The 23,281-nt window shown below is 43.5% G+C and overlaps 1 protein-coding gene across 1 annotated transcript in view; it reads left to right on the top strand.

Moving 5' to 3' along the window:
* The window catches only part of SLC6A2 (solute carrier family 6 member 2), a 72,311-nt gene extending 61,177 nt beyond the window's left edge, over positions 1-11,134 (top strand). Inside the window, exons 12-15 of the mRNA XM_063141422.1 lie at positions 4,104-4,204; positions 6,096-6,263; positions 9,102-9,173; positions 11,111-11,134. Of these exons, the coding sequence (XP_062997492.1) occupies positions 4,104-4,204; positions 6,096-6,263; positions 9,102-9,173; positions 11,111-11,134 (365 nt within the window). The remainder of the gene's footprint in view (positions 1-4,103; positions 4,205-6,095; positions 6,264-9,101; positions 9,174-11,110) is intronic.
* Positions 11,135-23,281: the final 12,147 nt, after the last annotated feature.

The raw sequence follows: 23,281 nt of genomic DNA, 5'->3' as shown, positions 1-23,281 counted from the left end.
ACAAAATGAAAATGATGGAGAACTTGCATGAAGACTCACTCACCTTAGTGACACACACACAGTTTTCACCCAGCAGACAGCATCCTTTTGACCTCTAATGGTTACTGGATGTCAACAGCCATCAGACATAAACACAGACCAGTGGTGTAAAGGAGACAAAAATAAATTAACGCACCGCAACTTTCCCACCGTGTACACAATCGTAACACAGCAAAAGCAAGAAGCTGGGTGCTTCTCCTCCTTATCCTACAAATGAAAACAAATGCACTTAGATAACCCAGGCTAGAAAAGCTTGCCGAAGCTGTATTTATGATAACAGCTCTTTACAGGGTTTGCTAAACACAGCAGGGCAACTTGAGGGAAATGGCTTCTTTAATCACACATTCTCCTGCCAAGAAGTGAGATTTTTACCATGTCGGCTGGGAGCACAGCATTAATTATGCCCTCAATTATGTTGTTCCCATCTCGCCGTTTAAATGCCTGTGATTGCAGGGCATCACAGTCTCATTTGGGACAGGTAATTTCCATCCCTTCTCTCAGCTGAACGTTTGGCCTCGAGCAAGTTTGGAATCCAGAGCCGCACTTCAAACAGGCTCCAGATAGGATGATGGGATTAACTTCTCCATCTCACACGGTTCTCCAATTCAGTGGGATTCGGGACCTGGCTGTATGGAAGCACCACCCAAACCAGAAAGATGACCTATGAATTGGCAGTAGGACATTTCCCCAAGGAGCTGCCATAGCAGAGCAGGTCTTATTTCTATCCTGAGTCATCTATATTTTTATTTATTTATTTACCTAATTGATTTCCCATACCCACACATATAAATGTGTGTTCCCTGGGCTTATCTACACCAAGCAGATATTCCACTATGAAAGTGGTATGAAAGCAGTATATAAAAGGCAGGAGCCACACTACTGCTTTAGAGTGATATTGAAGTGCACTGCAGGATCTACACTACTGCTTTATAGTGGTACTGAAGTGCACTGACAACTGTCGGGATCCATGACACATACCATATACTACTTTCATAGTATTATATCCTGCTTGGTGTAGATGTGTCAATGGGCCCCAACAGTTGTCACTGCACTTCATTACCACTATGAAGCAGTAGTGTAGATCCTGCATTGCACTTCAATATCACTATAAAGCAGTAGTGTGGCTCCTGCCTTTTATATACCACTTTCATACCGCTTTCATAGTGGAATATCCTGCTTGGTGTAGATGAGCCCAAAGTAGCAAAGAGCAAAAGTACAAGTGAAAGATAGGGCTGGATCCAGACATAGACATACTTAGAGTTGAGCCATTGGTATCAACCATGACTTGCTTCAGTCCCATGGATGCCAATAAGACTTGTCTACGTATCGCTAAGCATGGAGAAGAGACAATTAAGAGGTGATAAGATTGCCATCTCCAAATACCTGAAGGGCATAAAAAGCCCTTTTGCATGAAAGAACAAGCTACCATCTCCCACAAAATGGTGGCTCAGTGAGGGAGCAGGTAACTGCTCACCTCCAACCCACAAACTGGTGTGTGGCTCGTAGCCTTGGCTTTATATTTGACTCCTCGCTCTCCTTTATTCCTCATATTGAGGCAGTAGCTAAATCTTGTCGATTTTTCCTGTATAATATTGCCAGGATTCGATCATTTTTGTCTGTCTCTTCCGCGAAGACGCTTGTTCATGCACTGGTTATTTCACGGTTGGACTACTGCAACCTTCTTCTCTCTGGCCTTCCTTCTTCTCACATCAGTCCGTTGGTTTCTGTTCACCACTCTGCCGCAAAGATCATCTTCTTGGCTCGCCGCTCTGACCATGTTACTCCGCTTCTGAAATCTCTTCATTGGCTTCCAATTCACTTCAGAATCCAATATAAACTTCTCCTGTTAACCTTCAAAGCTTTTCACGGTCTAGCTCCTTCCTATCTCTCCTCTCTCATCTCACACTATTGCCCCGCTCGTGCTCTTCGCTCCTCTGATGCCATGTTTCTCGCCTGCCCAAGGGCCTCTACTTCCCTTGCTCGGCTCCGTCCATTTTCTTCTGCTGCCCCTTACGCCTGGAACGCTCTTCCAGAACATTTGAGAACTACAAGTTCAACCGCAGCTTTTAAAGCTCAACTAAAAACTTTGCTTTTTCCTAAAGCTTTTAAAACTTGATGTTGTGCAGACTTTATACTGTTAGTTTTACCCTACCCTGTGCCTGCTTACCCTACCCTGTGCCTGTTGGCATTCTCTTCCCCTCCTTATTGTTTCATTATGATTTTATTAGAATGTAAGCCTATGCGGCAGAGTCTTGCTATTTACTGTTTTACTCTGTACAGCACCATGTACATTGATGGTGCTATATAAATAAATAATAATAATAATAATAATAATAATAAACATGGTCTGGCAGCTGACAGGGTCCATTGAGCCACCTGCGAGGTAGACCAAGGTAAATTTGCCCTTCCCTACTCCAGATTATTATTCCATTATTGAATGCCAGGCCTCCCCAAACCCCTCTTTTCACAAGTCATAGTCACATACCTTCTTGAATGATTTTATTGTGAAATTTGCTGCTTTTGATATTGCCAATCTGTTTTCCCATTGAATGCTTCATCTCATTTGCAAGCGTTCTTGGATGAGATCTTCTTTCAGTTCCTCTGCTGAAGGTTCCCCAAGTGCTTTGGCAACTCTGAAAGAACAAAGAAGATCAACTCATCCAAACAACATGATTGAAAAAATTACCCCATTCTCTCCACCACCCTAATTTAAAAAAAAAAAAAAAGTTTTGTGAACAGTTCAAATGCATGAAAGTAATGCTTCTTGGACATTAAAATTCCAAACTGTTAAATGCGTCCTTTTAACAATCCACATTGATCAACAACTTTCATAAAGGTTGGTTTCATCCTTCAGCTTTTCCATCTACTCATTAGTCCTCCAGATGTTCTTTCTTTTTGCTTCATCTATGTCCTCTCTTCAGAATAATGATGAGTACAGCTGCACTTTCCCAATGATCAAAACAAGGTCAACATTTTTTCAGGGAACTTCACTCTATCCCTTCAGCTTGATTGGAATGTTGTTCTATTTCTGTTGATATCCCCCCACCCCCAACTTGGTGTGTCCTCCATATGTTTTGGACTGTAGCTCTCATCATTCTCAGTCATCATGGACTTTATAATTTTAAACCAATAACCATGTGGGCTGGCAATGATTATAAGAATGGTGGTGGTGGGGAATTGTAAAGAAACTTCACTTGTAATGGTATGGCTGGTTTAGCCATAGAACAAACTTTTGCCATGACTGCATGGAGAGTAGTAGCCCAAACGTAGGGCGTTTTATCAGAAGGAAAGGAAAGGAAAGGAACCTCTCATGCAAGCACTGAGTCATTGCTGACTCTTGGAGGGACACCAGCTTTCGCTGACGTTTTCTTGGCAGGCCTTATAGCGGGGTGGTTTGCCGTTGCCTTCCCCGGACGTTAATCCCTTTCCCCCAGCTAACTGGGTACTCATTTTACCGACCTCGGGAGGATGGAAGGCTGAGTCGACCCAAGCCGGCTGCCTGAAACCAGCTTCCGCTGGGATCGAACTCAGGCCGTGGGGAGAGTTTCAGCTGCAGAAACTGCTGCTTTACCGCTTTGCGCCACACAAGGCTCATTTTATCAGAACAAAGTCCCAATTAAACTCAATGAGACTTACTCCCAAGTAAATGTACATGGGGTTTGTGACCAAAGGCCCTTTATATCCCACTTATTTTAACATGACAGGCCTTTAGCCTGGGCACCATCACCATTTCATAGGCCTCCAAAAACCTAGCTGCTCTCTTTCTGATGCTCGTGCTAAATGTGAGTCACTTTGATGGTGAGCTGACCAGCTTTCTTTGGAAAGGTAACCAAGGAAGGATTTACACTACTGCTTTAAAACAGTTTATAACAGTAGTGACAACTGTTGAGGCCCAGGACACACTCTCTATATAGTCTTCAAAACGTTTTCAAAGTGTTATATTTTGCTTAGTGTAGATCTGGCCAAAGTAATATCCCCAGAAAAGATTGTAGTGACTACTGTATGCAAACATATCTCTGTGTTCTTCGCTCTGTTTGCTCCTTACATTTGCGATCGATCTGCAGGTGTAGACAGATTTAGTGAAGATATCGAGCGAATGATGGGTTTCAAGCCAGGCCTCTACTGGAGACTGTGTTGGAAATTTGTGAGCCCAGCTTTTTTATTGGTAAGCTCTTCTTTTCTTTTTATAGAAACAGTCGGACTTGTGTATCTTTCTCTGGTGTGGTTGGCTTCCTTGCCTCTTCAGGTATAGCACCGAGATCCATGATGTGTTGTTGCAATTTCCAATTAAGTAAAGGGATGTACATGTGGAGGCCATCTTGTGCATGCAAATTGCCCATGGGGGATTGAGGCAAAAATGTACAGCTGGCAATATTCTTCGCCCAGGACACCAACGATCATGATTAAGAACAGGCAGAACAAAGGGAAAGACTGTGTTAAGTAACATTACCAAAGTATTGTTTGTGTGTTTTCATGTGCATGTGTGTTGTGAGGTAGGCATTATTTCAATCCTTACCCAATGCAACAGTGGGTAAGCCTGGTAAGCCACCCTCCCCCTGCCCCTTACCTGGCTCCGCGGCACCGCAGCCTGGTCTTCCTGTTTGAGTCCTCAGCCTCAGTTGAAGACGCTGCTGGACCACGACAGAGGCAGGTAAGTTTTGAGTGGGTAGGGGGGGGCTTACCTACCACCACCACCGCAGAGCTCCAATTTGGATCTGGAGCTCAGCAGCGGAGCGTAGAGGACCATAGGCGGATTGACGTGGGGTGGAGTGGACCTGATCCGGAAGTTTTTGTGAACTGCTCAGAGAGCTCCGGCTATTGGGTGGTATAGAAATGTAATAAATAAATAAATAAATAAATAAATAAATAAATAAATAAATAAATTGCGGATCAGGATCGTTAGTGGATCAGGGGGTCTGGGCACAGCTCCAAAGTTTCCAATGGGGAGCGGTATATAAATATTGTAAATAATAATAATATGATCTGCAAAATGAAACCTGATGATCTAATTACAACGATGTCCTGCACATGCTAATAAAACAAAATTGGACACCATAGAGGAGCAGAATGAAAACAAAACTTCCTTGAAGGGGAACAAGCGCTGCCATCTTTTCTCACTCATCACCTCTGTCTGTGCATGCCCCATGATTCACATGAGAGAAGTCAACAGATTTGGCTAAGCCTCCATTCATGGACCCAGGACACACTCTCTCTATAGTCTTCAAAACGTTTTCAAAGTGTTATATCCTGCTTAGCGTAGATTTGGCCCAAGTAATATCCCCAGAAAAGATTGCAGTGACCCAGGCACGGTGGAGAGGTGCCTGGCTGCTGCTTCCACCCTCACTGGTGGCCTCTCCAGAGACAGTTGACATGCCATCTACCGCTTTCATACCACTTTCATAGTGCTATATGCTGCTTGGGGTAGATGTGTCAATGGGCCCCAACAGTTGTCAGTGCACTTCAGGACCACTATAAAGCAGTAGTGTAGATCCTGCAGTGCACTTTGATACTGCTATAAAGCAGTAGGGTGGCTCCTGCCTTTTATATATTATTATTATTATTATTATTATTATTATTATTATTATTATTATTATTATTAATTTATATAGCACCATCAATGTACACCATCAATATACTGCTTTCATAGTGGAATATCCTGCTTGGTGTAGATGAGCCCTGAGAGTCAGATACATAGAAAGCAGTAGTCATCTGACTGATTATTTGGAAGCCAATTCTAGAAGGTGATGTGTATTCATAGAAAGTTTGTTAATTGTTTTGACTACTATCATGAATGCAGAGAAATGCTGTGGGGTCATCAGACCTTAAAACAGTAATTTTCTAAGCACCAATAACCCTTGTAGTTCTACAGATTTGGCTTAGCTCCATCAGAACCTAGCGGGAAGGGGGAAGCATCAATGTAGGGCTCATAAACGCTTAAGATGATTTGCATGCCACAACCCAGTTGATATGAAGACCCTTTCTTTTCCCCGGCTGGGAATAAACATGTGGTTCAAATAAAATTGATATTTGCCTTCTTCTCCCATTTCTTCCCATAGTTTGTGGTAATAGTCAGTATTATCAATTTCAAACCTCTGACCTATGATGAATATGTCTTCCCACCTTGGGCCAATTCTGTTGGATGGGGAATCGCATCGTCTTCAATGATCCTTGTCCCTGCATTCGTTCTCTATAAATTAGTGAAGGCACGGGGGACCTTTAAACAAGTGAGTGGCCAGGCAATGAAATGTCATGGAAATGTTCTTTGTGAAATGAAAATCGCCAGCGTTAAGCTTTCTTTAATTCCACAAACGCTTTGCCGAGAGGTGACCTTTTGGAAACAGCTTTTAAGTAATTTGCCTTTTCAAGAGAAGATTTAGGGTGCTTCTTTACTTCCCGTGCTGGACATTTGGAAGCTAAAGCACTCCAGAATCTGACCTATTAAGGCAAAAAACTAGACATGTTGGATAAGATCCACCATCAGTTTGGCCAGTGACTTTTTCCTTACTTCAATGCAATTGTGGTTGCTGCTAATTAGATTAAGGGCATGTTATTTCCCTGGTTTGAAATGGCCTTTCTGAAACTGCTGCTGTTGGCTGTGGCCAGTGGGGAAAGACGGGTCCAATATGGGAAACTCTCTTTTCCACACTAGGACAAATGAAATCTTCTGGAAGGGCATTATGCCTCTAGACTCTGCCCTTGCCGTAGTGGCAAAGTGGAGGACCTGCCTCATTAATTGTCCTACTGGCCTATCAATTCCCAACTTCATTCTAAATATTTAGATGGTTTTCTTGAGAAAAAGTCCAGCAGGCCCAATTCGGGAAGATTTCTTTTTATTTACATTCAATACATTGTCTACAGTCCTGTTGACATTGGCCAACTTCGCTCTTACAGCCCAAATGCATAGAGCAAATTTTCTGATATCGCAGAGTGTTAAAAAATAATGAGATTTGTTTTGCCTGATTTTTATCGATGTATGTTTCTGCTATGATTGTTGTATCCATTGGCTGAAACAATAAAAGCTCTATCTATCTATCTATCTATCTAGAGGGACATGTTTTTAGTTGGGTAGCATTGCAGGGAGAAATTGTTCATATTCCCCCCTCACAGCGCAACAACACTACAGATCAAATTAGTAGCCCTTCAAAGTTGTTGTGGAATAATAAAGAATTTATTTATTTATTTATTTATTTATTTATTTAAGGATTTTTATGCCGCCATTCAGCCAAAAAAGGCTCTCACGGCGGCTTACAAAAGTATTTCTTGACAGTCCCTGCCCACAGGCTTACAATCTAAAAGACATGACACAAAAGGAAAGGGGATTGGGAGGGAGGAGGAGGAGGGGGGAAAGGAAAGCAAATTCAGGCACTACAATCTTAGTTGCAAAGTTCAGCAGTTACAGTTGACAGCAGGAGGGAGGGGGCTCTCAGCTGGAGCTGGACCCAGGCACGGTGGAGAGGTGCCTGGCTGCTGCTTCCTCCCTTACTGGTGGCCTCTGCAGAGACAGTTGGTAGCAGGAGGGAGGGGGCTCTCAGCTGGAGCTGGACCCAGGCACGGTGGAGAGGTGCCTGGCTGCTGCTTCCTCCCTCACTGGTGGGCTCTGCAGAGACAGTTGGTAGCAGGAGGGAGGGGGCTCTCAGCTGTAGCTGGACCCAGGCACGATGGAGAGGTGCCTGGCTGCTGCTTCCTCCCTCACTGGTGGCCTCTGAATAGAATAAAGTCCTATGGGATCCAATCATGACGTTCCCACTTCACATTGAGTTCAGCCGTAAGATTCTTATAGGGGTGGCAAAATGGAGCTAGAACGAAACGGTGAAAACTTGTCCCAATGTGTAGAAGTTGATGTCAAAATTCGGCCTTATCACAATAGGGCAGGGATGGAAAGTTTCAGGGGTGCTGAGGGCCCATTTCAACACACAGCCCTGAACCATCCAGGGGCCACACCACCACTACACAGTGCCACTGTATTTGGTTGGGGCTGCAGCAAAACATTTGGCCGTTTGCCCCTTCGCTACTATGGCAAACCGTGATGGTGGCATGAAAAGGCCAAACTTAGGTCTACGACAAGCTCTTGCCTTGTTTTAAAGCTAAACTTGGCCCTTTTAGGCCACTGTCACAGATAGATGCTGAAATCCGGTGGCATATTGTACATTGTCGGCATTGCAGTGGCAAATTTGAGGGCAATGTGTGGGGGTTGCACTGAAGGCCAAAGGGCCCACAGGCTGTGTATGCACAATAATGTGAAAAGGAGATACACGCACACACACACACACACACACACACAGAGAGAGAGAGAGAGAGAGAGAGAGAGAGAGAGAGAGAGAAACCATGCTGTTCTCCAATTTTAGAGAGCCTCGGCTTCTACGGTGAAAAAGTGCATCCAATTATTCTGCATCACAATTGCCCTGCACTCTCCTCCCAATTAACTTTTCTCAACTGTGCAGGTTTAAAATTTGTGATCATATTAATTTTCCTGTCAGTGCCATTGGCAAGCCTTCTTCTCTATGCTGTCAAAGCAATCCGCAGAAAGCAGGATTTCAGACAGAACGTGTTCTCTGTCTCCTTTTGTTTAAACCTTTCAGTCAAATAGCACACAGGCATCCCTTTTGGGGGGGGGGGTTCACATGCAAACATCTCATCATCCGAAAGAGGGTCAAAGCAGACTCTTGCTGCCCACTAAACAATCCATGATCACCCCCTGCCATTTGTTGAGCTGCTGTGATGTCACAGAATGTTTACACTCAGCCAAAGATGCACGTGTCACTTTTAACTTGTTTACGCCTACACTAATGGAAGTGGGTCTTCTTTCATAAAAGTGTGAGGCAGTCAAGTGGGTTTCTAAGTTATAGTACAATCAGCTGGTTGTGCTTTATTGCACTGAACAAAGCCATTAGCCCTGAAAACTTTGGATACACCTATTTTAGTAAAGTGTTCCAGAAGCAGATATTGTCTTACCTATGTAGCCTGCCTACCTGCCTGCCTTCCTTCCCATCATCACTGTATAGAGATAACGTCCCTCAAAGTGACTTTCTCCTCTCTCTCTCTCTCTCTCTGCCCCTCTTCAGAGATTAGCGTACTGCATCACACCTGAGAACGAGCAACATCTTGTAGCACAAGGAAACGTGCGACAGTTTAAGGTTTGTATCATCCTGTTCAGGTTCCTTGCTCCTACATTCTGAAAAGGAGGGCTGTGCACCGCTTCCTTTTTGGATCTGAACCCTGAATTGAAGCAGGCTCATTTGGGCGGCTTTTCTCCTAATCCAGATCGGTATCGGATCAGGCCAAAGTGCCCCCAAAGCAGGTCAGATTGGGTCCGAAGTGCTTTGGCATGATTTGGGGTGATAGTGATCCGCTGCCCATGGGCTGCTAAGCTGTGCAAGCAGCCAGGACTTAAATGATCCATCTGCTCGCTTGCAGCAGCCGTCTGTCCTCCCTGAGAGCCACCATCTCTCTATTGATGGGGGCTCTCTATTGTCGTAAATCTAACATTGGAAACTATAGAGGGTGAGAAACCACAACATCTGACCCACTTCAGATGTCCAGATCTCTCTTCAGATCTGGAGCTGAAATGATTTGGACCAGGCAGTTCGGAGCCAATCTGGAAGCTCTGAATTGACCTCTGAAATGCATCAGGGGTGGTGTTGCACAGCCCTACTGAAAAGTATAAGATATAGGTTTTATTTTTCATAGACCCACCCGTTTCATATTTAGGTTTTCAGCTTTGCTATAACCTAGCCTTCCCCCAAACTGGTGCCCTCTAGACGATTTGGTCTACAGTTACCATCATCCCCAGCCAATGGTCATGTTCGCTGAGGATGCTGGGAGTTGTAGTCTGGAGAGCACCAGTTTAGGGAAAGCTGCTGTAAAACTATTATAAACAAAGTACAAAAGAAGAGCCATGCTGGATCTGACCAAAGGCCTTTCTAGTCCAGGATTCTGTTCACACAATGGCCAACCAGATGGCTATGGAAAACCCACAAGCAGGACATGAGTGCACCAGCACCCTCCTGCCTGGATTCCCCAGCAACTGGTGTACATCGGAAGACTGCTTCTGATACTGGAGGTAGTATATAGGACTAGTAGCCATTGATAGCCTTCCCCCCCATGAAGTGATCTAATACCCACTTCTTGCCATAACTGCATCTTGTAGCAGATATTTGTAAGGGAGGGCTCTACTTGATGGCCTTATAAGCCCCTTCCAACTCCACTATTCTGTGATTCTACATTTGAATAACTCTTAGACCAAGCCTGAAGAGTTTTGATGTTCAGGAGGTATGCTTATTTTTAAAATTTTAATTTTTGCTCACTAGCCTCTCTCGAGTTTCGCACCATAAAGACGGGCAGACCAGGCTTATGGGAGAGTCTGCTTAATTTGATTTCTTTTTACTGGAAACCACTACGCTTCCTACTATACCACACTGGCTGTAATGTATCATAGAATCATAGAATCATAGAATAGCAGAGTTGGAAGGGGCCTACAAGGCCATCGAGTCCAACCCCCTGCTCAATGCAGGAATCCACCCTAAAGCATCCCTGACAGATGGTTGTCCAGCTGCCTCTTGAAGGCCTCTAGTGTGGGAGAGCCCACAACCTCCCTAGGTAACTGGTTCCACCGTCGCACTGCTCTAACAGTTAGGAAGTTTTTCCTGATGTCCAGCTCGAATCTGGCTTCCTGTCACTTGAGCCCGTTATTCTGCGTCCTGCACTCTGGGATGATCGAGAAGAGATCCTGGCCCTCTTCTCTGTGACAACCTTTTAAGTATTTGAAGAGTGCTATCATGTCTCCTCTCGATCTTCTCTTCTCCAGGCTAAACATGCCCAGTTGTTTCAGCCTCTCTTCATAGGGCTTTGTTTCCAGATCCCTGATCATCCTTGATCATCCTGGTTGCCCTCCTCTGAACACGCTCCAGCTTGTCTGCGTCCTTCTTGAAGTGTGGTGCCCAGAACTGGACGCAATACTCTAGATGAGGCCTAACCATGTTTTCAGCACCTATACAATTAACAAAAATAAGATTCTTCCCCACACACACATTTTTTTCACCCAGATCTGTTTGTTACTTTGTTTCCCTTGCAGCTCCAACATTGGCTAACTATATGACAACAGAGAAATCTGAAAGGAAAAGCCAATACATTAAAGCCAAATTGGGAATACCTGAGAAACCATTGAAGCTCTCTATCGTGCCTGGTCCTACTTGGCTGCGTGCTTGAGAAGATCATCTCCAGATTTCTTTGGGTGAAGAACCATCTTCCTCTCTCTACCACCCATTTATTCTTTCTTTCTTTTTCCAAAAGGAACTCCCCAAATGGTTTTTATTTGGTTTGTTTTTAAAATAATAATAATAATAATAATAATAATAATAATAATAATAATAATAATAATAATAATGTAAAGATAATTTTCAGGGTGCTGACCTTATTGTGAGCAAAAAGGTCATCAACTTTGCTAGTGACAGGAGTAAAGATGGAAGGCTAAATAGCAGCATATTGTTTAAAGCATGTCTTATCTGGGGCAAAGAGAGATCAAGTCGATATTTTAAACTCTTATTTCTTTAAGAAAAGCAAAACAAAAGAAGTCACGGTTTTGCTTAGAGAAAATTATAGGTATCTGTGAAAGAGATGCCTGCCCTCCAGCTAGCTTCACACACATATGGCCAATACTTGATTGTGAAATTATGAAATCATCGCGTTGGATGGAGGCTTGGAGTCCAACTCTGTACTCCGTGCAGGACATCCAGACTTCGAGAGCCTCCCCAGCAGACGGACATTCCAGCCGCAGCTTGAAGCCTTCCCATGGGGAACTTCTTCCATGATCAGTAGATTTTTCACCACCTTTTAAAATCTGTATGAAATATGTATACTGTCCTTATGGACATAGATCAGAAACCCAATGCTTTGCTTACTCCAAAAAAAAAAAAAATGGCTGCAGTTATCACTCTCTGTGGCCAGGGGTTCAAAAACTGTGGTTCTCTAAAGGCCTCGACTACAGACCCACAATGTTGCCTTGACCACCACTTCCCATACACACACCCCGATAACAGCAGTCGAATCGTCTTGCTACGCTTTGCTCATAAGTTGTGCTGTAGAAACTATCAGGAAGAGATTCTCATACAGATGGCACCTTCCCTGCAAGGAGAAAGCAATCTGTTTGCTGAGTCATGTGTGTATGTGTGTGTTTACAAAATGTCGGGCTGAAAAGGATGCACAACCTCTGCTCTAGCGGATTGGTTCCATTGCTGAACTACTATTAACATCAAGGTGTTTCTCCTGTTGTACACAATCAAGTGGTGACATGCTTGTGTGAATCAGCCATCACAGATCTAATCTAATGCCATACTTGGGAAACCCTTGATCCCATATCCAAACACAATGCTTTTCTCAGCAAGGGCAAAGATTGTTACCTTTGATGCATATGTATGCCATTCCAGAAAAGTGTCCCAGGAGGGAAATACATTTTTAAACTTGTGTGGCCAGCAGCTGTAAAATGGAATAATAATAATAATAATAATAATAATAATAATAATAATAATAATAATTTATTTTATTAAAAAAATCACTCACATCACAAAGCAAGATGGTTCCCTCATACACCCTGCATTCTCTAAACAAATGAAAGCAGAGAAATTGGGTGGAGAAAAGTTTCTGGGTAGTCGACTCATCTTGCTATTCTTTGTTCATAATTTGTGCCAAATAAAGGACCTATAGAACGTATTTATTTTTTATATACATGCAGTAAAAGGCACTGGCGGCTGAATGCGTATTTGAGATGGATATAGTGCCTCTCCGAAGTGGGTTGCTGTATTGCACAAATCATCTTGTCAATCCTATAGAATAGAAATATATAGCCGTTCTTTGCTGATATAGAGTGAGCTATTGAAATTCTAACGTTCTTCCGCGTAAGCTAGAAAGACAATTTTCACACATTGACCATTTGTTTGCCAATGATCAGTTATTGAGGGGGAGGGAATCCAAAATTCCATTAAACCTACCTACCCACATACCTGAGCAGCTTTTTAATCCAGTAGTTTTTTGTTTTTGTTTTTTTAGGATGTGTGTATATGTCACCCTCATGGCTAGAACGCTGGGTTTGAAGACTGTGTCAAACCCAAGTTCACTTGGGCAACTCATTGGTCCTCACAGAGATGATAAACCTGTACATGGGCTGCACCAATTCAGGAGAGGGGTCTCAAGATGGAATGACACACCACATACTCCCCCATCTCTGAACATTAAAAAGAAGAAGATTTCACAGAGTAGAATTCTAGCTTATCCTTCATCCCAGCATGCGATTTTTATTTATTTCTTTGGTTATGTATTTATTTATTTATTGTATGGAGGGCCGTCTATTCTATGAGCTCCCCAACTGCACTCTGAAGTGGCACAAGCTAGGCACCAGTTGATCGCGTTGAGAACCACTCGGCTCTTCTCTCTCAGCCTCATCTACTTCGCAGGGATGTTGTGAGGCTGTAAAGTCCCTTTGAGCTCCTTTGCGGATTGGCAGGATGATTACGAATGTAAGATAAAATAAAACAGAGTGCTGACAGCTTCATAGATTCCTAAGCATTCTGTTTTAAAAGTGCCGATGTACGGAGGTACCCCCTCTGAACCCAACCCCTCCACCAGCCTTGGCTATTATTCTCCTAGCTTCTTTGTAGCAAGGCTTGAATCCTGTTTGGTTACCCTGTTCCCATTCTTTCTAATCATCTGTTGTTGTTGTTTTTATAATTCGGGGTAAAAAAGTGCTTCTCCTCACGTGACAGCCACTATGATGTTCCCCTCCAAGTCTGTCCCACACTTTCTGTGTGTGCCCATTCCAGTCTCTCTCTCTCTCTCTCCCTCTCTATCTATCTGAACGGTCAGCCTTCTACCTCAAAATGCCCCTTCTTTATTCTTGAACGCTTCATGTCTGTTTCAGGTAGGGATCTCTAGGATGCTCAGTTTCAAATAATGTGAAGCTGAACCATCGGCCGTGACTCACTTGCCACGGTGGGCAAAACGTGGGTATTGAGAGTGGTTTTGCTCTGTTTCTTCTACTTCTGCACATTTGCCAAGGGTGCCATTCCATTTCATCTCTGAAACTGAAAGTCCATCTTACCCAGGTGTGCCTTAACATCACAATACACTGTTCAGCATTAGCATTAACTCCATGCTGAATCAAACCACACAGCATTGGTGTGTAATATAAAGGGGTCATCGGAAAGGGGGAGGATGATTTCTGAAATGCAGGAACCCAGAAGGTACAGCCTTCATTGTTCTGTTTTCTGCACACTCTTTTCAGCGTCTTTCCCCTTCAGTTAACACCTCCTGAAGAGTAAGTGATTTAGATCATGGGTGTGGAACATGTAGTCTGCCAGATGTTGGTGGACTGCAACTCCCATCAGCTCTACCCATCATAGCCAATGGTGAGGGATCATGAGAGTTGCAGTCCAACATCTGGAGAGCAACATTCTTCCCACCTCTGTTTTACATAGTCCTAACTCAAAAAAATAGCAAACATTCCGACAGCCTAAGTATGCTTTATCAATTATTTTATCAATTATTGTGCATAAGGGAAAAGGTGCATTCAGATCTTATGAACTTAGTTCAGTTCTACCAACCCCAATTCCATTCCTGCCCCACATGGACAAGCACTGCCATTTTGTACATCTCTGGCATCATAAAAAGGTAATAACAATCCATCACGCTGTGTATCGGGGTAAGCAAGCCATGCCTTCTCATTGAGCTTGACTCCAACTCCCATGAGCTCTGCCTATTGGCCAAAATGGCTGGGACTTGTCAGAGTTAAAATCTGAAACAACTGCTGTACATTGCAAATGCCAGGGAGCTTTAGCTTGCAGTGGGGTGAAGCCAAATCGGTTCAATCTGGGTCTTCCCATAACCATGCTGTATAGCCCGGAGATGGTCTGGAAGAATGTTTGGAAGTTGTAGGCAATAGGCAAGGTCCTCTTGATCTTGATGAGACTCATAGGAACATAGGATGCTGCCTTATACTGTGTTGTACTGTGTCCAATTGGGCCAGTATTGTTGACACTGACTGGCAGAAGCTTTCCAGAGTTTCAGGCAGGATTCTTTCTTAGTCCTATCTGGAGATGCTGAGGATTGAATTTGGGATTTTCTGTGTGCAAAGCAGGTGCTCCACCATGGAGCTCCAGCCTTTCCCTCATCCATTCTGTTCTCCTCCTGCATTTAAGGAGGGTCTTTCTGACCCGTTCCAGGCAATAGTTTATTTCTGAGCATTTCAACAGATGAAGGACCAATATCTTTATGTGTCCAGTGATCACAAAGTGAGTCTTTATCAGGGTTAAGGTTCTGTTTTGTTTCAATAGCTTCTTTGTTGCTGGATTGCGAGAAAAAAAGAAACATTTGAAAAGTCAGGGTTTATGCCTGCCTATGCATTGCCTCAAATCATCAGCACAGCTCATCTGTGAATGAGTGTGTAATGCCAGTGAAAGGAGCCAGGCCATTTCCAGGACCCATCTGATACCTGTGGATTAGCCTACAATATTGTAGCTTACAACATGATACATGATCTGCTTCGATATATCTATCTGTTGCATCTGATGGCTAGGATCCAAAAGGGCTTGCGTATCCAGTCGAACTTTTGAGTTTATATACTTTTTTTCGTGCAGCAAACTTTCACGAGGTTCAATTTTTCACTATAAAAGTTGTCACTGAAGAGTAAAAAGAAAAATGCCCACCCTCATAGAATCATAGAATAGCAGAGTTGGAAGGGGCCTACAAGGCCATCGAGTCCAACCCCCTGCTCAATGCAGGAATCCACCCTAAAGCATCCCTGACAGATGGTTGTCCAGCTGCCTCTTGAAGGCCTCTAGTGTGGGAGAGCCCACAACCTCCCTAGGTAACTGATTCCATTGTCAGACTGCTCTAACAGTCAGGAAGTTTTTCCTGATGTCCAGCTGGAATCTGGCTTCCTTTAACTTGAGTCCATTATTCTGTGTCCTGCACTCTGGGAGGATCGAGAAGAGATCCTGGCCCTCCTCTGTGTGACAACCTTTTAAGTATTTTAAGAGTGCTCTCATGTCTCCCCTCAATCTTCTCTTCTCCAGGCTAAACATGCCCAGTTCTTTCAGTCTCTCTTCATAGGGCTTTGTTTCCAGACCCCTGACCCCTCCTCAACTTAACACTGTTTTGTACATTTCATCATGCCTATTTGCAGCCATTGTCTCTGCTCCTTCATTGTTGCCCCCATCTACTGTCCATGAGGAGGGGGGAATGCCTGTGTGTCACTGAGACAAGGCATCTAATCCTTCCTTGCATTGAGATGTACGTCCAAATGGCCATCCCACTGAAAGCAATGAGGGGCAGAGGACAGGATCAGTATTAGGACATGCATCAAAATGCACACCTCCCAATCCCATCGCCAGTCCTCTGTGCTGCATTCCTTTCAATGGGATATACATCCCTTTGAAAGTACGATGCCTTGGCAATGGGGAAATGTCCCCTTGCCCCCCAGCAACCGACCCTGTCCAAACAGTTTTGCTGAATGCAAAGAGGATAAATCTGTTCTTGATATGTCACTGGATACCGTTTGCAGGAAAGGCCTATTCCTTCCATGCTTGATTGTGAGCTTCTTGGAGGCACCTGGTTGGCTACTAGGTTCAATGGACCTTTGGTCTGATCTAGCAGAAGGGTCGGCCCTACCATTAGGCAGAGCAAAGCAGCTGCCTCAGGCAGCAGATTTAAGAAAAGGGTCAGCAAAATATCGGGGGACAGAGCTGTATGTATACCACCAAGCCTGGCCATTAAGTTATCCTGCTGTCCTCTGCAATGAAGACAGACAATACTGAAGTAGGTTTCAGCTACTACCGTATTTCTTCGATTCTAAGACGCCATCGATTCTAAGATGCACCCCATTTTTAGAGATGTTAATTTGGGGGGGGGGAAGGGCATCTTAGAATCGAAGAAATACAGTAGTCTGGTTGGTTTCTGTACTTGGAATTGGGTGTGTGTGTTGTTGTTGTTCTTTGCTTTAGGTAGCAGAAACATCTTGGGTCAGCCTCTCCAGCAGGGCTGTTCATTGGGGTTCAAATGTAGCCTTTCTCAGTGAAGTGCAAAACATTGTCCAAAGGTGGAATGGTTTTTCACACTGCACCAAAGTTCTCAAAGTGTACCCATGCTGTGTTCTGTCTCAGCACTGGCTGGCTTCCATACCTTATCACCAACTGTATTTGAAACTTGCACCGAGTTTCAAAAATGGTTTGCCAAGAAATGGCAGAGTGGAGAACTCCAAAGCCCCCCCTCCCTTGGGATGTGTGTAACTAGCTGCGTTGCTCTTTGAATCCTGGCCCATGAGTTTAGTTAGGAGTTGATCAGTTGTGTACTTCATCATATAAAAAAGTGGAGCCTTTTTTTCAAATACTGTGCAAGCAACTTTTCAAATTTGCCTTACTGAGAAGAGCTTTATAGATAGCATTTATTTGTTAAGTGTCATCAAGTTCCTTTATTTGTAATGCCTTTTTTTATAACAAAAGGTTTGGTAAGAAACACACACACACACACACACACACACACACACACATTTATATTGTAAAAGAAAATGTTTAAGCTTTTCTGTGGACAGCTCCCTTCAAATCCATCCCTCTATTCTAAATCCATCTCGTCAGCCAACCTGGTTAGTTCTAGCTTGGCAGAGTGATTCGCCTTTTGATTCTCAGTGTAATGTGATAAAGGGAGAATAACGCATTAGTGTTGACAGCATCGTTATCTGTAGTGCAATATTCTCCGAAGATGCCTTAATCTGATAGAGGAAATCATGTCTGTTTGTAGTCTATATTCTCAAGAAACCAGAGAGTATTTTTCTGTGTACGTTTACTGTAAAAAAAAAGAAAAGAAAATATTATATGTAACCCAAATGGCAAGGGGTGAAGTTGGGGAGAACGTGACCCATCATCCTGATCCAGCTTTTCCATGTATAATAACCTGCATGCACAAAATCCACACAGATCTCTTGCAGGCTGAGGTCCCCATTCACTGAACTGCAGCCCTCTGACCCACCCCACCCCAGTGTATGTATTTGCATCAGCACCATCCATTGAAATGAATGGGGAAGCCACTCTGGGCATCCTTTGAGTGCACTGACCAAAATACTCACTCCATTATAGTAGACCAAGCATTGGTCTCAGAATCCGAGCGGCCATGGTTCCATTCTCTGCTCAGCCACAAAGCAAATTGAGGTGGCCTTGGGGAAATCACTGTCTCTCAGCCTACCTACCTCACAGGGTTGTATTGAGAATAAAACACATTAAGCCACCCTGATCTTTTGGGATGAACTGTGCAATACAATTGTGATAAATAGACTTCTGGATCAGGCTGAATGGGGCACTGTGGACCTGTGGAAACTGAAGGATCTTCTGTGATATCATTTGATTCTTTCAAGGAATATGGAGTGGAACATATTTCAATTTGGGCAGGAGCTCACTCAACACCAAGGGAAGCATTCTGAGCTGTACCCCTACCATCACAAGGTGGCCATGCAGTGCAGGAACCTTCACACCTTCTTCCATTAACTCCATTCTATTGCTAATGTATCCCATTTCCTTCTATAAATCTGGCCCCGGTAATACTTCAGCTGTCCAAAAGGAACATTCGTTGTGTTATTTCCCCAACCCTGCAACCCTACTACAATGGGGACAGACCTGAATCCCTGGAAAGAGCTGTGTTTCTTATTAACTTATGAACGTATGTGTGGTGTCTGCACTGGTTGACTATATTCAAGATGTCGGTCAAGTTATCGAGTGTCAAGTATTTGTCCTCTCCCCCCCCCCCCCCCCCCCGTCATCCTGTGGATCTGTGTAAATAAGAGTTGGGGGGGATTGTTTAATTTTATTTTTTAAAAGCTGTGCACCGTCAATGTTTAGGGTCTATTCAAAGATTGTGTTACAAAGTATTATTTAAGTTGACATAGAAATATGCACTATGAAGAAGTATATACAATAAAGAGTATCTTCTGTACCAATAAATTTTGCATTGGAAGTTGTAGTTTTTTGCATTATTATTATTATTATTATTATTATTATTATTATTATTATTATTATTTACAAATAGTGTTTGTGATGTTCTTGCATGCACCATTGAAGACAAATGCCACTCTTTCGTCTAAAGCAATCATTTAATTGCTATATGAGCTATTATTAGTAGTATTAGTATTAGTATTTCTATTTTCTTGCTCTAGGCAGTTTTCTAGATAGACATGTCTTGACTTTGCTAAGTCATGCTGTGCTTTAGTGACTCAGAAATTTCCTTACTATTGAACTTTCTGGATATTAGTGTGGATGCATTTTGGTAGGCCCATTTTCTGAAGGTTTTCTGTTATTATTATTATTATTATTATTATTATTATTATTATTATTAATGTCTGCACCTCCCCATAGCTGAAGCTGTCTGGGCAGTTTACAACAAGTCATAAAAATACGACATAAAATATAATTTAAAAAATAATCTAAAACACATACACACAGAAAAATCAAAACATGGTAAACTCTGGCTGTAGGCTACTGCCAAATGCTTGCTCAGGCCTCACAAGCATTTGGCAGCGCTCCATGCTCACTGCTGGAATACCCGGCTGGGTCTGTGAGGGCCAGACACAAGGAGCAGAGTTGCTGCCCTCACGGACCCAGTCAGGTACTTGTGACAATCCTATTCCTTTCTCCTGGCTCTGGTGCAACGTTTTCCCCACTCCAAAAATGCCAGCCCGAAGGCTTAGTGTCTGGCAGTAACACTTCAAGCTGTGACATGCTGACATTTTTAGTTTGACATATTTTTGGCCCCAGGGCTTTGGGGAGTGCAACAGTAGAGCGTTTGTCATATCTGTTAGGTTTACGGGACAATGGTGTGAGCGTGTGCCAATCCATTACATCAGCTTTCCCCAAACTGATGCCTTCCAGATGTTTTGGAAACCTATTCCCATCCCCTCACATCATTGCCTATGCTGGTTGAGGCTGACGGGAACTGTAGTCCAAATGTCTGGAGGGGACCAGGTTGGAGGAAGGCTGCATTACAGAGTCCTTTGTATCTCAGCTCTTCCACACTAGAGGCCTTCAAGAGGCAGCTGGACAACCATCTGTCAGGGATGCTTTAGGGTGGATTCCTGCATTGAGCAGGGGGTTGGACTCGATAGCCTTGTAGGCCCCTTCCAACTCTGCTATTCGATGATTCTATGATCTTCTGGATCCTTCCTTCCTATTCCCATCCTGGCTGTCCCCACAAAAGACGCTTTCGTATCACAGCACGGGTATATCCATCCAGGACAAGGGGATCCCTATACTCAATATTGAAGCAACTTGCCCAAACAGCTGGCTCTAGGATAATCTGCAAATAAAAAGATGTAGAGGGTTGAAATTGCCATGAAGAGGCAAAAGCACAGCTGAAGATACCGAAACAGACAATTCCGTTGTCCTGCTAAGCATGGTGTCAAGTCAATACTGACCTCAAAAGCACGTGATCCAAGTTTGGGCAGCATTTCTACACAGCTGTTTTTAACCCATTTCTCAGAAGGCCATCTGGGAGCAGATGCATGCACCAAATCGGATTAGATGTGGTAGGAACAAGTGCATTTGGGTCCCATTCTTAGATTCCCATTCTTTTTTTCACCCAACTTACATATGTATCCTGATTCACAGATTTCAGGATGAGTGATTCTTATTTGCACCAGCCAGCTGAGATGTTCAGTTTTCTTTGTGCATGCTTTCCTTGGTGATTCAAGCCCTTAGCATATGTCATTTTTTATTCCAAAAACTAGTCCAGTAAAGCTGAGGAATGCCATAACATGCATAATCCAAAGATCTGAAGTGTTGCCAGATGCCACCACCAATGCCTGACTGGTGCCAACTCAGAAACTAATTAGAGTCCATGATACAGTCTGTAGCATTTGGGGATGTGGAATGTTCCATGATATACTAATGCTGAACGAAGCCCAGGAATGCATGAGGAATTCATTTCAGTTCATTTCTGATCAAGATTTACCCAGACCGTGCTTTCTGGACAGAACAGGGACTCATCTTCCATCTGCAATGAAAGCCCATACATTTCTCAGCTTGTAATGCAATTCACTGACACCACCACCGCAATGTGTTTGAAAGTAGGTGTGCATTTGAAAAATGTGCATGAAAAATGTGTACTCTTGAAAAATGCACACAAATCTGCTTTAAACAATGGAAGAAGAATATGTGCATTTCAAAGTTGCACACAATTGATATGGATATTTGGATAAATATGCACAGAAATATGACAGACTTCCATGCAAAAAGCAAAAGCGAAAAGCAACACTTGCAATCTGACATGAACTCAAATCTGAAAGGACTTCAAGGTAGAATGTGGAGAAATGTATTGAGGTTCAGCTCTGCTGATTGACGAACTGAGCCACAGTTAAGTTGGCATAAAAAAATAAGTTCAAACTCCATCAATGTTGTGGAAAAGCCAGGTTGCAAAGGCATGCTGATTTAAAACGAAGGGGGGAAACCACTCAGCTCAAGTTGCCAGAAAGAAAAGGAGAAAAAAATCCATAGGAAGCCGTACAGCTGGGATGGTCCTCTCTGGTATTGCTCAGTATCATGTAATTATTTTCAATATCATGGGGAGAAACAGGGCTGCCTTTCCCTTGGCTGGGTCACTGAGAATAGGGCACATTCTCTTATAGCTGAGGTGCCTCGTGTGGCGCAGAGCGGTAAAGCAGCAGTTTCTGCAGCTGAAACTCTCCCCACTGCCTGAGTTCGATCCCAGCGGAAGCTGGTTTCAGGCAGCCGGCTCGGGTCGACTCAGCCTTCCATCCTCCCGAGGTCGGTAAAATGAGTACCCAGTTAGCTGGGGGAAAGGTAATAACGGCTGGGGAAGGCAACGGCAAACCACCCCGCTGTAAGGCCTGCCAAGAAAACGTCAGCGAAAGCTGGCGTCCCTCCAAGAGTCAGTAATGGCTCAGTGCTTGCACGAGAGGTTCCTTTCCTTCCTTTCCTCTCTTATAGCTGAGCAAATGCCTAGCCGTTCTTGGGCATCGGTGTTCTAAATTAAAGCACAAGGTGAATGTCAAAGCAAACAAAAAGAATATGAGCAAGGGGAAATTCAAGCATACAGTGATTACTTTTCAAGAAGGCTGGTTCCACGGTGCACTGCAGGAAGAAGACTTCAGGACAAAACACAGAAAATGCAGCAACTCTTCACTGGACTGGCTCATACTTGCCTAGATCAATGGTGGTGAACCTCAGGCCTGCAGGACAAATTTGGCTGTCTTTGGGTCCCCAGATGGCCAGACCTCTTCCCTGTCTCCACCCCTTTCACCCAACTGATCATAATTTGGTGGCATGGAGCAAGCCTCGCTGAGTTCAATGAGACATAGGCCTTAGCTAGACCTAAGGTTTATCCCAGGATCATCCCAGGGTCATCCCTTTTCATGTAAATGACACACAGGGGATCCTGGTAGAAGCCAGGGATGACCCCGGGACGATCCTGGGATAAACCTTAGCTCTAGCTAAGGCCTTAGTCCCAGATAAATGTGCATAGGAGATCTGGAAAAAAAGGCCCATTGAACTCAATATTTCTGAATAGGCATGTATAGAGTTGCATTGTCAGTGCTGAACTATGCACGGCTAGTGAGGCTGTTGAATCGTCTAATTATTCAGCTTGCTGGTCAAAACCTCATCTGTTTGTACTCACCTTTTTAACAAGCCTGGACTGGCATTTTACGAATTTGTCATTAAATCCAGAACAGAGCACAAGCTTTAGCACATCTGCATCTAAACACCATCTGCATCTAAACAATGCCATTTCTGCACATGCACTGAGTTGGTTGGCTTGTCCGTTAGTCAGAAAAGGAGTTTGTAAAATTCCCGCATACTACAAACCAGCAATTAGAAACACATGTTCAAGAATGGTTTTAAATGTGGGGTTTTGCAGATGATGTCTGGCAGTGAGTCAGTGGCAAGGCGCCCTGTTAGCTGCACATGAAACCTCTGTTCAATCCATTCTACCACCCTTGCCTCAAGACTTTCTTAATTAAAAAGCCAAATGGTTTTCATTAGCATTACCAACAGTAACAGAACAAGCTGGACATGCAGTAAAGAAGATAAAATGTGCCCCTCAGGGACTTATTTATTTATTTATTTATTTTAGACAAACCAGTTAATCCATTTTATATAAAGCTGCACAGAAAACCTTTACAAGATATAGAAGCCTAGTTGTGGTTTCAAGGGCAGCTAGTTGAATGCTAGACTAGATGGACCTTAATCAGATCTACCAT

Source organism: Elgaria multicarinata, chromosome 14, assembly GCF_023053635.1.
Source record: "Elgaria multicarinata webbii isolate HBS135686 ecotype San Diego chromosome 14, rElgMul1.1.pri, whole genome shotgun sequence".
Classification (NCBI taxonomy): Eukaryota; Metazoa; Chordata; class Lepidosauria; order Squamata; family Anguidae; genus Elgaria; species Elgaria multicarinata.
The sequence above is the reverse complement of the archived record's forward strand: the minus strand, read 5'-3'. Positions and strand labels throughout refer to the sequence as shown.